The sequence below is a fragment of the Sebastes fasciatus genome, chromosome 15 (genome assembly GCF_043250625.1).
Source record: "Sebastes fasciatus isolate fSebFas1 chromosome 15, fSebFas1.pri, whole genome shotgun sequence".
In the NCBI taxonomy this organism is placed as follows: domain Eukaryota; kingdom Metazoa; phylum Chordata; class Actinopteri; order Perciformes; family Sebastidae; genus Sebastes; species Sebastes fasciatus.
This window is the reverse complement of record NC_133809.1, coordinates 21669658-21685107: the sequence shown is the minus strand read 5'-3', so window position 1 is coordinate 21685107 and position 15450 is coordinate 21669658. Positions and strand designations below refer to the sequence as shown.

General features: G+C 42.6%; 1 protein-coding gene across 3 annotated transcripts in view; it reads right to left on the bottom strand.

The window, feature by feature from the left end:
* Positions 1–10744: 10744 nt before the first annotated feature.
* The window catches only part of prkd3 (protein kinase D3), a 45213-nt gene continuing 40507 nt past the window's right edge, over positions 10745–15450 (bottom strand). For all 3 annotated transcript variants that reach the window (XM_074659862.1, XM_074659864.1, XM_074659863.1), the window contains exons 15-19: positions 15166–15327; positions 14154–14252; positions 13802–14069; positions 13241–13326; positions 10745–12338 (exon numbers count right to left, since the gene is read on the bottom strand). In XM_074659862.1, coding sequence (XP_074515963.1) covers positions 12165–12338; positions 13241–13326; positions 13802–14069; positions 14154–14252; positions 15166–15327 — 789 coding nt within the window. In that variant the 3' untranslated portion in view covers positions 10745–12164. The remainder of the gene's footprint in view (positions 12339–13240; positions 13327–13801; positions 14070–14153; positions 14253–15165; positions 15328–15450) is intronic.

The window sequence follows — 15450 nt, the reverse complement described above, 5'->3', positions numbered from 1 at the left end:
ATGATTATATTATGGTCATGTAATGTGGAACCCTTTTCTTTATGTCTGTGGAAAATTAGCTTATATAAGGCTTATAATAAGGTGCAGATCATGTAAACTTATGGTCAGATATAGACATTCATTAGTTTCTGTTCATCCTCCAAATTTGATGCGGCCACCTGCAATACTGTGTGTAAGCTTAAAAAACTTTTTTTTTCTGAATAGCTCAGCACATTAATTGGAGCATTGTGATCCTAGATGCTGCTGCATTTACTGTGGATCATTCTGTTCCCAGCTCACGCTTTCACAACACTGAGTATACTCTGCAGATGGGACTTGCATTTACTTTCTCCCACGAGGATGAGTGAAAAAACCCTGAAGTAGCACACTGTGTTCTTGTAAAGTTGACATGTTCCGACTGAGAATACATATCCAGAAAGTACCCTGACCTGTGGTGTGTGCCCTACATGTCTCCTCTCTCAAAGCTATAGTTTTGCCACTTTGTTGATCAATTAGCCTCCATGATGATCAGTGTTACATTTCACACGTTCAGGTGTCATTCCTTTACTGGTTATGACAAGGGCAAACACTAAATGGGTGAAAGTTTAATGAGTCAGTTAAAGAAGTAAAAGCACAAACACCTGCAATGAGCGAGGCCCTAAAGTGACACCATGCGTAGTTTTCTGGTACAGATGCTGTTGGGTGTCTGGGGGGTTTTCTTGGGTGCAGTTGCAGGGGGATGGAAGCAGGGTGCTCCCTGGTCTGTGAGAGAAAGGCGGAACATTCCTTCAAACACCCAGGAGTTGTTGGCAGGAATGTGTTAACTTTAAGTTTCAACTTTCAAAGTAAGGGTTTCTTTTTTTTCAACTGAAATTGAAAGATTCACTTAAGAATGTCCCTTTTTTTTGTGCCTTTGTATCCATCTGAGTATACCAAGTCACACACAACCGCACAGGGCAAAGGGTTAAGCATGTAATTCATCAAAATAAAATTAATAACGAGAAGAGTCTTCCTCTTAGAAAGTGCTGGGGAAAAAAAAAAAGAAGATGTTTGCTGCCAACTTGCCTGTGGTGACAGTAAACATTCCAGAGCCGGGCTGGAGTTTGGACTTGCCATTATCTGCCACAGCTGTGACAACGCCTGTTGGCCGCAGGTTTGTGGCTGGCCACGCTGTGTTTACCTGGAAATGAATCTGAAAAGCGGCTGGACTGGGAAGGCACACAACCCCAGCTAAATAAAAACCGAGAGTGGTCATTTGCAACGAGATGCAGGGTGGGAGGGAGTCCAAAGTTATTGCGCTGGCCCCAGTGGGTCAGGGCGCAAACACAGGCGTAAACGCTCTAAGGATATCCTCAAATAAGCACCTTTTGATATTGAGAGGAATGTGGCGAGGAATGCCATTCGATATGTTTTATGTTGACTGTATCCGGGGCATTGCAGATCCAATACTCCTCTCTTGTCATGGTAAAGGACCCTATGTTGACCGCTGCCCTTCATTTATCAGACAAGGTGACAGTTTATCTATTAGACCACAGGAGTAGAGTGAGATGGGAACGGTGGGATCCCAAGAGATGCACAGATCGGATGACACTAAAGAATGGATTGACACCAAATTAGAGTCTTTAGGAGCTCAGATTGTTGGGTTTTAAACAAATGTAGGTTCCACTTTGTGATAATACACCTTTTATAAATGGACTATCTAATCACTTTATTAATGACTAATAAATCATTTACTAATTCTTTATAAAGCATTTTTTGAGTTGCAAGGTTGTGAAAACTCCCTTTGGCTGCTTTGATCACATAATAGAAAGTTGATATTGATCAACATCTCTTTATAAACAATTTATCAACATTTATAACTGCACACTTGATGGCTTATTTGAAAGCGAGAAACTAGGGCTGTCAAAATGAATGCAATAATAATGCAAATTGATTTTAACATCGCTAATTTCTTTAATGCATTAACACTACTTGCAATTTTTAGGTTGTAGTTGGCTTTGGTTTAAAGCTAGTGAAGATACTGGTATCATAAGAAACTAGAATATCTAAGGAATCCATTGGTACCAACCAGGTCATACTAGCTTGTTGTGAAGGAGGCTAAATAACGCTCCAAACCTACGCTAAATTTTGGCGAGAAAAAACTGGTATGGCCATTTTCAAAGGGGTCCCTTGACCTTTGACCTCAACATATGTGAATGAAAAAGGGTTCTATGGGTACCCACGAGTCTCCCCTTTACAGACATGCACACTTTATGATAATCACATGCAGTTTGGGGCAAGTCATAGTCAAGTCAGCACACTGACACACCGACAGCTGTTGTTGCCTGTTGGGCTTGAGTTTGCCATGTTATGATTTGTGCATCATTTTTATGCTAAATGCAGTACCTGTGAGGGTTTCTGGATTATTTGTCATTGTTTTGTGTTGTTAATTGATTTCCAATAATAAATATATACATACATGTGCATAAACCAGCATATCTGCCCACGTTGATGAGTATTAAATACTTATATATAATATAACATATGATTTAATAATAGATTACCAACATGTATAACTGCATTAATACCAAATAGAAAGAATAAACACCTGCCAAATGGGGTTTTTCACAACCTGGCAACCCCAAATGTGCTCTTTTCAATGGCTTAGAATGATCTATAATGATTTATCAACCATTAAAACAACATTTTGGTGCAATTTCTGAACATTTTTGACATTGTTAGAAAGTGGAGGCCAATTTAATGCATTATTAAATACATTTCAAGATAATTAAAAGTGCGTATCTGCCTGATTTAAAACTACAGACATAAGATAACTTAAAGAGCTGATTGATTGAATGAATTAATACAGAATGGATTGTGTGATATATTTTCTAAATGGTATTTTACCCCCTCTCTGGCATAGATGTGCTCAGATGCCACGGCTCCTTGTCACATCTGAACTTTCTAAGCAACGTGGATGGGATGTGTATTAGAGCCAAAAGATTTAATATCACCAAATCAGCACATTGTTATTCATTAGTGGACCAACTGCAGAGTCAATACACATTTAATCACAGACTGAAGGCAATTAAAACGGGAGGGGGGCCAGTAGTGCTATGTTAATTAAAGTGCCAGGCTCCCATGGGAAACTCTGTGTCTAAATATCACTACAATCAGGCCCGCGCCATAATCCGTGATGAGCTATTGCCGTTCACACTCGGCCGTCGTTGCTGTCAGATCCACGTCGGAGTGGACGAGAAGGCAAACCCGGCCCGGTGATTAGAAAGTTGTGTATCAGTAATGGTCTTTCTAATCCTAACTGGCATAGCATCCTTTCCATAATAGGCAAATTATCTATTTGAATCTAGTTTTAAATTGATATTATGAAATAGGGGTATTGTAGCAAGCTTTAATACAAATCTTCCTTTGGTGCTCCATGGATGCAACGGCCTCTGTCAGACCTCTTGAGAAAACACATCTCAGCTCTACATCTGAGCAAGGCTTTTGGTCCATTTCCTTTTCCCATCATTCAGAGAGTCAGAGAGTGAGGGTCATATCTGCTGCTGTCTTATCTGTATTCCCGGCTGATGGGGAAATTCAAGTTTGGGATTACCTCTGACTGCTGACCCGAACCCATCTCAGACACCTGCCAGCGCTGCTTTCATTATCCTCATGCTTCAAAGCACCGTACAACAAGATCTCACACTCTCTCTCGAGCAGGAAGTGGCATATCTAAAAAACCCTATGCGCTTCATATGCATGAGGGTAGAAATTAAACGCTGATAGCAGGGAGAATGTATATCTGTTCTGCATTAGAGGAGAGCCTGTATCGTCGTCTCCCTTCTACCAGGCGGTTGTCTCCTTCCTGTATGGACTGAGGGCCCATCCATATGCAGATGGCTAATTTGTAGTGTTTACAGAGGAGCGAAGAGGGGGCCGACAACTCATGAAGAGGGCTGAAAAGAGGCTGCCTACGTGTCACCGCAGGAGCCCGGTGGTAAAGCCTGCCCTACCAGAGCAACAACATCAGTGTTCAATCTGTGTTTGCTTACCCGTGGACACCGATGGCTGAATCCTGGCCCGGGGCCCGTAAATTGTGCCTTTTTTTTTTACAGGCCCTGACAGCTAACAGGCTATTGGGAACAGGGGGGCCCAATGACACAGCCACTCAACAGATTAGCACCTCATCAGCCTCCTGCAGCTTCGAACAAATACGCTCCCCTGCCTCCTTTAAGACACAATAGGGGCCGCCGTCGCTAAACAGCCCCCCGCCAAGAGAGCCCCTCCTACCCTTCTACAGCCACAAAACTTCCTGGTCTGGTCTTTCTCCGGGGGCCACAGCTGCATCAAGGGGTCCTTCCCCAGTCCCAGAGCCCACCCCGACCCCAATTGGCAAGATGTGTGTATTTCAGGTGAGCAAATATTGCCACTTGCCTGAGAGTTCAATGGCCAGCCCTTTTCAGGGGAGGGAGTTGCGTATTGCGGCTGCAACAGGGGTACATGTGGCCTCACACAGCAACCGGGTCCACGGGAGGGTCAGGGGAATTCTCCAGGCACAGCTGGAGTCAGCAAATCAAACATACCTATATGGCTCATCTGCATTTTCCCAGACCAGTAAACCATTTCCAGCTTTCATTTCCTCCCTCCACAGCTTTTACAACCAAAGAGCACCTTGCTGTCCCTACCAGCCACTACAAACACACACAGCTTTGACCTTTTTATTCCTGCAATACACAGTCTAAAACTCTGACTTAAAAGACATCTCATAATACCTGCACTATCTTTTCATCACCCTGAAGTTCCCTGCAAATGGACACGCATAACTTCCATGATTCAGGCCCATTAGGTAATAGGTAAACATGCAGGGGGATTGAAAGTTGATCTTGTCAACCACATGCCATGTTTTTGGACACCTTTGTCTCCAATACACACACGCTTAAGGTATAAATGCCCTCCACGGTTGCATTCATTTGTCTCCCGGGTCTTAATGTGGAAAAAGCAGATAGGGAAAATACATTGCGTGCTGTGAGATTGTATTAGAGATTGGAGTGTTTCTTGGGACTTGTGCCCTTCAGCAAGGACACAGAGAGCAAAAGTCTGGCTACTGTGTGGGTTATAGTCAGTTCCAGGCAGAGGGCACTGGACTGATAACATGGGAGCAGAGCCCAAAGCCCCGTTTCCACGACAGGAACGAGGAACCTTTTGAGGAACTCTTTGCTAAATTAAGTTCCGGGGACATTTTATCGGACGTTTTTACGACCCAAAAATGCCCTAGTCGGGGGGTAGTACTTTTTGAAAGTACCAGAACTTTTGGAGTGGAGTTTGCAGGGATGACCGACGCTGATTGGTAAAACACACACACAGCACCACTGCTTCAATGACTTCAACTTGTGTACCGCTTCATTCATAAACAAGGAAGTATTCTAGTATCGATTTAGGACCATTTAGGGATGAGGGGAGAGCATTAAAAGTAAAGTTAGGCTCTGCTGTCTGCCTCCCGACTCATTAAAAAAAGAAGAAAGAGAGAGAAAAAGAGAGAGAGAGATCGCAAAGGCCAGCGGTAACAGTAGAGGAGGAGACGGCACGATTGTGCTGTGAATGAGAGAAAACACAACAGTCTCATGTCAGTTTGTGAAATAGTCACAAAATTTAATCTATTTGATTCGTGTACATAGACTTGAATTTCCCTTTTTTTCGTGACGCTCAGCACGACTTTCAATAACACGTGTCAATTTCCGCAGTCTTTTCAAAATAGAACTACTTAGTTAGGATTAAGAATAGATCGACTTGGTTAGGTGTAGGCAACAAACTACTTAGTTAGCTTTAGAAAAAGATTGTGGTTTGGGTTAAAATAACTCTGGAAGTGCCGTAACTTAAGTACGGAAGTTACATGGCAAATAAATCAACCTTGACTTGTGGTTTCACACAGGACAAGAACACTAGTCTCCTGGGTGAAAGTCCTGTGCTTTTTGACCCACTCAACAACCCCAACCTTCTCCCTACGCGTTCGCCGCATTTTAGACTTCAGCTCACAATTTCATGGATTAAATACAAATTAATTTTGTGTCAATGTCTATGTCTATGTACACAAATCAATACATTCAATTTTGTGACTATTTTACGAACTTCTGTGCGACTGGGCTGGAAAAACAGTTATTTTCTGATTGTTTCACAGCGGTTACGTTCTAAAGCACAAATAAATAACCATCAAACACTCAACAGATGATTTACTGTAGAGGCAGACACTCGTTAGTTTCATTTTCCTCCTCTGCATTTCATTCATCACATTCAACGTGCAGCACTAAATATTGTCGCAGTGAACTGCAGGCTGCAGAATTTACCCCTGCGACCACCAGCAGCCCTCTTCCCATGTCATGTTGCTTTTTCATACGTCAGTGGACGCATTTGCCTAATCTTCGCAGGTCTTTAGACCACGGTGGAAACACAGACAACAGTGGTCTGAAGGAACCTTTTAGTTCCTTGAAAAGTAGTTCCAGGGACTAAAACATTTGGTGGAAACCCGGCTCAAGTCTCCAATAAACAAGCTGCAAATGTAAATGCTTACTGTATCTTGAGAAACAGTTTAGCGATTGTACAATTAGTTTCATCACTATTTACTGACAATGTAAGATAATAGCATGCTGTATATATGGGATGACAGCTTAAAGTCATCAAACGAATCACTATATTTACTGGTCATGACTGAGAGACAGCATTGTGAGGATTAAAGGCCGTCGGCTGAATGTCACACCAACAAGGGCCAGCTTAGGTAAAGGCTACAGGCCCGTAGCTGCAGCCAGCTGTGTATTGGGTCGGAAGATGATGTGTCAGTGCCGAGGACCACCTTGATCCCCCCTGGAAGTCAAACAGAAGTGTGGGTAGCCGTGTCCTGGGAGGCCTTCTCTGCCATCACAGTGAAATGGAACTGGCCCAGAAAGCAAACAAGATCTCTCCCCATCTCTCCCCCACCACCACCAACCTTGTCTGGGTGATGGGTTTTTCTGTTGTTCTGTTTGTTTGCTTGTTTGGTCTGGAGCCCATGGATACCCAGCATGGAGTAGAGAGGAGAAGCGTAGGAATGGAGGATGTAGAGGGATAGGTAGAGGTGAGGGGGGGAGGACGAGGATGCGTGACACACAGACCTCTCCTTGAGGTGACGAGAGACCTGCAGAGAAGCTAACGGGCAAAGCTGCTCGACAAATATACACAGCACCCCAGGATCAGGGCAACAAGGACCGATCGCTGTCTCTGATCCTCCAACAGATGTTATTTCTGACACGCACCTGACAGCACAGTCTTCATTCATGTAAATTTTATATAAGGAGCACAGTTCACTCTAAAGGAGAGACTGTATCCACCTGTAATGTGTGGAACACTCCTGGGAAAAGCTATTTGCACAGGTCACTTTTAAATGTTGTAGACAACAGTGTATCTATCTATCTTAAGATAACCAAATACTTCACCACACACACACACAGTTTCAAAGTTTTACCCTCAATGACTCCATTACAGTTTCACTGGATTAACCTACAGAGAGTGACACCTTCTGGCAGCAAAGAGAACTGCTTTTTCAGTAAGGACAGTGATAATGTACATATATTGACCCCATGAGACTTTATATGAATATGCACATGTATACAACAAACATGGGCCCCTACATCACTCATTTGCATCCTTTCTGATAATTTAGACTCACTATATTATCACTATACATTTCACCTATTGCAGAGCTGCTGTTTTCTTTGTCATAGTATTCACAATATTTTAAAGATCCCGCAGCCTACAAAATACTCTTGTTGAAATATGAATTTGTTTCTGATATGGGTCTTCCACAAAAAATGTCAATTACCTTGTAAAACAATTCATAAAATGACTCTACTCCAGTGTTGTAGATCTCGAGACCGGTCTCAAGACTACTTTTTGAAGGTCTCATTTTACTCGGTCTTGTCTCAGACAGAGGACTCAGGATTTTATTTCAAGACCGTTCAAGACCGCAACTGCGACAATATCACTAACACTAAATTGTTTTATATGTATGGCAATAAAATAGGTGAATGAAGAGGAATTTCCAGAGTTTTCCGTGGTTGTTTTTATGGCAATATGGATCTTTCAGATCAGTTTGAGGAGTACTATATTTTACATTTTCCACATTTTATCAAAAGTATGTCATGCAGTGTGGGACTCACACTGGTCTGGTCTTGGTCTTGACTTGGTCTCAACCCCTCAAAGTCTTGGTCTTGTCTCGATCTCGATACACTCTGGTCTTGGTCATAACTTCGTCTCAGTTTAGGTGGTCTTGACTACAACACTGCTCTACTCTTCTACTAAAATACATACTCCTCCTTCTCCTCATTTAAAAATCCAGAATATATGAATATGCAAATACTTCTCATTTTAAAAGTTTAACTAGACACAAAATGTCTCCTTTTCCTTCACTAAAATGTAAATATTCTGTGTTTATGCACTGGAGGCTTCAACTTCCCACATCACACTTGTGTAAGTTGCATTCTGGACTACGATTGGCTTCCAAATTAGTTGTGATGTCACAAAATCATGATCGTCTTAAACAAAAGATTTAAGGTGAGCACAGACAAACTTTCCCCACTATGAGCAGATTAATGTGGAAATATTGTGACACATGTGGCCTTCTAGTGTCTGTACAGACGTCCTCCTGCAAACTGAAGGTCAAACATCAAAGTGAAGTAACAATAAGCAGAACATATTTTTGAGTCAAGGGGAACTTTAAAAATGGCCTGCCCACTAAAGTGAAGTGTGTTATCTGTTCCAAATGTACCTTAAAGGGAGATTTGTCAAGTATTTAATACTCTTATCAACATGAGAGTGGGCAAATATGCTGCTTTATGTAAATGTATGTATATATTTATTATTGGAAATCAATTAACAACACAAAACAATGACAAATATTGTCCAGAAACCCTCACAGGTACTGCATTTAGCATAAAAATATGATCAAATCATAACAAGATAAACTCAATTCCAACAGGCAGCAACAGCTGTCAGTGTGTCAGACTTGACTTCCCAAAACTACATGTGATTATCATAAAGTGGGCATGTCTGTAAAGGGCAGACTCGTGGGTACCTATAGAACCCATTTTCATTCACATATCTTGAGGTCAGAGGTCAAGGGATCCCTTTGAAAATGGTTGTGCCAGTTTTTCCTCACCAAAATTGGGCATAAGTTTGGAGCGTTATTTAGCCTCCTTGACAACAAGCTAGTTGGTATCAATGGATTTCTTAGGTTATAGTTTCCTATGGTACCAGTATCTTCACACTAGCTTTAAAACTGAGACCGCCACAACCTAAAAATCGGCAGCCCTATTATAAACATTTCTTAATATAATGCAGTCCAGTACAAAACATCACTTAAAAAACAGTGAACATAAAGACCGTATGGCAGGACAGTTGTATTGCATTAGACTGTACAGGTCTACCTAATAAAGTGGACACCACCAAGTGTCTTTTTAAATCAATGTTTTAAGAAAAGCATGGATCACTGAATCTTTTACGCCTAAATCCAACCAGAGGAGGGAGACATTGCACTTTATTTCCTCAGCAGTTTTGCTCTAATCTCCTTTAGCTACACTTCTTCCACCATGAATCCTTAAATGTGACAAACACACGCTTCACTAAAATATGTGGTATGTTACAAGGGGGGTAGTTTGGGTTTTCTTTGTTCACTGCTTAATGTGTGAGGACCAACTCAGTGAACTCTAACGGTGCTGCTGTATTTATATAAAAGTCTCCCCCACAGAGGTTAATGGGGTCATCTGGCCTGCAGAGAGGACCCACATCTTGAAAACATCCAGACTAACAGATGCAGGACAGCAGTACCGAGTATCATTTAGAGGAGAAATAAAAGAGATTCTTCAACCTCTCATCAGTGGCTATTAGATGATAGCATTGCAATAATGCTAGCCATGATTGCTAACAGTGGTCAGCCAGTTATCTACAGTAAATGCAGTGGAGAGACTGGTGGAGGAATCAAGGAAAGCACACTTCAAAAGATTTTGGTAAATTAATGACAGCTGTGTATTCTCTGTAGTTTACGGTGAACTGCACCTTCAAACAATAGTCCCATTCTCAGACGTTTTATTCATACGGCTAGAGCCGAGCACACGTTTGATACTGGAAGGGATTCCATGATAGCGATTTCAAAGTCTTCCACAAACCTCCACTTCACCACCACCCTCTTTAACTATGTCATTACTCCCTTGTGGTGAGCGACTGGCTCGACAAGATTGCTCGGTGCGGTGCAACAATCACATCCAGCTGCTGAGAATGGGATCTGACATGTGACACCACCGCACACACACACATACACACACACATGCTCACTCACACATCGTGATGCAACATACAAAAAAACTAAAAGCCAGGGCTGCTCATGCATGCGTGCACACTGAGGCGCTGAAATTAGGGCTGACCCGAATGCTTCGAAGCTTCGACCGTTGCCATGGTAATCGAGTTCCGAATTAGTATTGTAATGCTTAATTTTTCTTTTTTTTGTATAAATACCAAAATAGCCCATGAAATAAGGAATAATCCCACATTATTCATTATTCATATTCAACATTAATTAGTTATTCTCAGAAGGATATTGCTGTTTTAGTATGTTTAGAGGTGTGTGTGTGTGTGTGTGTGTGTGTGTGTGTGTGTGTGTGTGTGTGTGTGTGTGTACAGTAGTGCGGCAGCGGCACTGTCCCGAAGCTTTGAATACCTTCAAATATTTCTCAAATGAGTGTGAACATAAAGACATTCAAAAACGTTTTCATTCTCAGCTGAGAAGTTGGGTTTTTATTCCATTGGTATGTACTGAAATATACAAAAACACTGACACCTGCCAATCCAGCGGCAACACAGACAGGAAGAGGACAACAGGAAAACAGGAACGTACTCCCATAACACACCAACAGATCAAACTACAAAACTGTAGTACAATAAACTCCCATGTGAACCAAACTGTTAAGTACTGTCCAGACAAAAAGGGCTGTTGGTTGAAAAGATCCAGACGACATAACAAACAAGGACACCAATCATTTGTTCTATGTAAAACCTCGGTTGGCCGCCTCTGGCGATACCTAAAGAGCATCAAAAACACATATTCCAGAATCAGAGTGCTTAAAAAGTCACATTCAAGAATACTGCGAAAGTACAGAAATAAAGATACACAGAAACATGATGCTCTAACATAGAGTCCGTGCTGTTTTAGCCTCATGTTGAACAGGAAAAATGGCTCCATTATTGCATTTACTGACAATTCAGTGACTCAAGGAATGTAAATGTAAATTTTAGAAAAGGTTTGGAAATGAATGAACATATTTGGTCAGGTTATGTTGGCCACTGTCTCCAGGGGAAAGTTGATCAAACTTGCACACTATTAGCTGCCATTAACAATGAAATGTTGGGTGAAAATACCTGTAGAGGTTTGTTAAAATAAGCCAATAACGCGTGAGTTGCACCAACTTTCTCAAACTTCTTTTTTCAAACTTTGCACCTCGACTGGACACTCGAACACCGTTTGCTCTCCGTAGCAGCGAATAGTGTTTCTATTCAATTGCTATGTTCTCAATGGTAATATAGTGCAAAAATCTACCACATTTACAAAATACATTAAAAAACGTACAAATATATGTGATAGTTCCAGTTTCATGCCAAAGGACAGTCTCACAAACAGTTGGGAATAATGAGAACGTTTTAAATTCTCAGACTGTAAATCCCTTGTGAAAAGTGCCCTTTACTCCTGGGGTAAGCTCTCCCTCCGATAAAGAACAGTCATATTATTACTCAAAGTTATCCAAAATTGTGTGTACATTAACTAAACTATTAAGTTCACCTTGTTTTGGTTTGTGATTGTTCTTAAAGATGAACCAAACTCGAGTAAATCCATGGAATGTTTTGATATCGTGCAAAAAGAAGATGAACACTCTTCTCTCCTGACAGTCTCTTAATGCGTTTCTGTGGGACGCATCTCCACCTGCGTTCTGCCTGTAGCAGCGCATCATGCTACAAAATCCTGTCGGGTTTTTCCCACTTTAAAGCCTCCATGGAGTGATTCTCCACCTGATCGGCTTCTCTCTGTTTCCACAACAAACAGTCCCGGAGGGAAAATCCGCCGCTCCCAAAGTCTCCCTGTGACAATCCTCGTCTTTTTAATACATGTGGTGTAGTAAGTCCCCCCTGTGCCACTAGGGGTCCTCTTCCATGTCGTCCAGGTTGGGAGCCATGATGAAGTGTTTGGGGTAGCCGAGACTGTGTTCGTCTGCGTGCTCCTCCCAGCGAGCGTCGTCGCTCTCGTGGGTGATGTAACGCTCGCCTCTCCGCGTCTCAAACTCCCTGAGGTCCAACCACGTCTGATAATCCTGAGGGAAAGAGACAGAAGCTTTTTATATTCACTCACTACCTTAGGGAAGAGGTGTTCCTGACATAAAGTGATTGAATTCCTTTGTACCAGGGTCTGAAATTCAGTTTTTGTATTGTAACATCTATTATTATTCTCTTTCTGACTTCTATTTCGGAGAATCATGTTCTGCATTTTGAACTACCCATGACCCATGATTCTGAGGAGTTGGAAGCAGGAAGTATATACCATTTCATCAAATGTGTCTCAACCTATTTCCTGTTGCAGTGCAAGGAATATATAAAAGAAGGAAGAGTCAATACGTCACTGAACTCACATTGGTGCCAAGCCTGTAGTATGCTACACATATTTGATTGTAATAGAGCATCTTTGTTATCAATAACCAACCAACCATCAAACTGTTAATGATATTTAATAATATTCAGGAGGGCTAACGTTAATGTTTCCTATTATTGTCAGGAGGTGGTGCTAATTGCCAAATTGTGACCTTGCCTTCTTTTATATTCCTTGTTGCAGTGTATGTGAATGACACCAGCTGACAGGAAGTAAACATGGACCCAAGCTGTTGCCTAGCAATGCAATTCCATTGAAACGGTCTATAGACATTGTATGCCTATATTCGTTTACATTTTGGCAGATTTGCACCATGAAAAGTCATGCCGAATTAGCTATTAGCAGTCCCTGTTTGCACTGTAACCATTGATGTACAGACAACTTATCAGTGGACTGTTGATACTGAAGAAAACGCCCAAATGTGATGATTATGAGGCAATATCCTCGGAAAGTGTAAGTCACGCTGAATCTAACAGTATCATGTATCATGTCTGTGTGTTCAGATGTGAGTCTGAGAAGGAGGAGTGTGGTTTGGGTTAAAGGTTAGAAAATAATAACGTAATATGTTACCTGTAACCAGGGATGGCTGAGACACTTGTCCACGCTGTACCTCTTCCTCATCTTGACTTGGAGAAGATTATTGATCAGATCTGTGGCTGTGAGGGAAATTGAAAATGAGCAGACTGTATACAATAAACTGAACTTAAAAGATATAGCATCTCATACCAACAGCATACTAAAGGACGTGACTTTCAAAGGGACAAGACTCTCTAAAAGATGAAGATCAGCAAGGCTTACTAAACATCAGCACACCTTCATCACTTTCACACTGTTTCACATTGTCATATATTTCACACTGTATGTGGGGGGAGCAGCAGTGGTTTTGGCAGCTGGGGAGGTTTGAGAGTGACTCATCTGGACCGCAGACAAAGAAAAGTCAGAGCAAAGGTCAGACGACTCAGACGTGTAGGTGGGGAGGACAGCTCTAAGGCTACATGTCTGAGTATCACTCTGACGCTTAACTACAGGCAACCAGGCCGCCAACAAGAGTGAAGGACGTACTAGCTAACCGCCAGGTTAGATCAAGCAATTCCTGCTGGAAGGGGAAGAAGGGAACAAAAGTCTTCTTACCCTCTGCTGAGATGTCCTTCCAGGGTGTAGGGGGGTACATGAAGGCAGCGTTCTGGATCTGGTCATTAATGTCCTCGTCCTCATTAAAAGGGAATGTCCCGCTCAAGCTGACGTACACGATGACTCCCACTGACCACATGTCTAAGGAACGGTTGTAGCCTTTACTGCGCAGCACCTCTGGAGCCAGGTACGCCGGCGTGCCGACTACAGATCGCCGGAACGACTTCTCGCCGATGATGCGGGCAAAGCCAAAATCACACAGCTTTACCTGTAAGAAGACAGACAAAATTGGTCAATGCATTCATACACATGCACCTGCATTAACACATATCCATTTTTTTTTCTCTTTTACCTGAGGAAAGGGCTCTGCGGAGGCCAGTAGTACATTCTCAGGCTTCAAGTCACAGTGAACAATGTTTTTGAAGTGCAGATGTCTCAAGGCCACCAGGATCTGTTGCAAGCAAAAGCAGAGATTTAGCTAAATAAAATCCAATATAATCTCCAGTGTCTTAGTGTTTTAATGCGTGGAGTGTCTGGTATAAACAGGGTAATGTTTGTATAATCTAAGCAGTAGAAGCTATAGATGCCATATGGAAAAATAACAGCAGTATAAGCATACAAATGACTTCCATCCTGACCAGTACCTTCGCATAAAAGACACATGATCTCATCTCATCATCCCATCTATATTCACGAGGCCTGGCGTAAGCTAGCGCTGCACGCATGTCTGCCCATGGCCCTGTACCAAAACCACAGCGCCTGGCTCCCCTATCCTGACCCTGACTTTGACAGAAGTCCTCCCGGCCACATCAGAGACAGGCCCGCCGCAGCTAATGGGGCTGTCGTTAATGGGCCCGCTCCTGTTTGGGACCTGGGATCCACGGAGGCCCGGGGGGGCTGCTTGCTCTTCTAATCAGGCCACAAAGCCACCAGCGTACTGCAGGCTGTAATCCATGGCCAGGGAGGAGGCCGTGATGCCACGCAGGGCCAATCCAGTAAACAATCCCCCCACCCCCGAATCAGCTCACCGCAAGAATAAACAGGCCCTGCAACAGACGCTCAGTGGGCACCCCAAAAACAGAAGGGGGAGCAGGAAAAGAAAGCTATGATAGAAAATAAAACACAAAAAATGCTAGCAAGAACTTCAGGAAGACGCCAAGGCAATGATACACGCTGCAGATCGAACTGATTATCAGTTTATTTGTGATCAGCTGCTTTCAGAGAGAATATAGTAACATCAGGCTACGGAGCATTCCTGTTAAACTCAGCGTGTCAGTACTGGAATGTTAATGTTGAAGACTTGAGGAGAGAAAAAGAAAGACAGAAAGAGATGTTGATGAAAGTTGTGGTTCTGCAGTACGGACCTGTGTGACGAGGAACTTGGTGGTTCGTTCAGGCAGCTTGCTCTTCTCGCTGGACAGAATCATTTCCAGCATGTCGCCGTGCAGCTTCTCCATGACGACGAACACCCGCTCCGGCGTCTCAAACATGCACTCCAAGTTGACGATGCCTGGGTGGTGCAGATTCTGAAGAAAAGCAGAGAAAGACATCAAGTCCACACTGATCCAGGAAGAGTGAGGGTACAACTTGGGAAAGACAGTTTGTGGCATGTACTATATATGGAGAGGCCTCTCACACTTTAAGCAGCA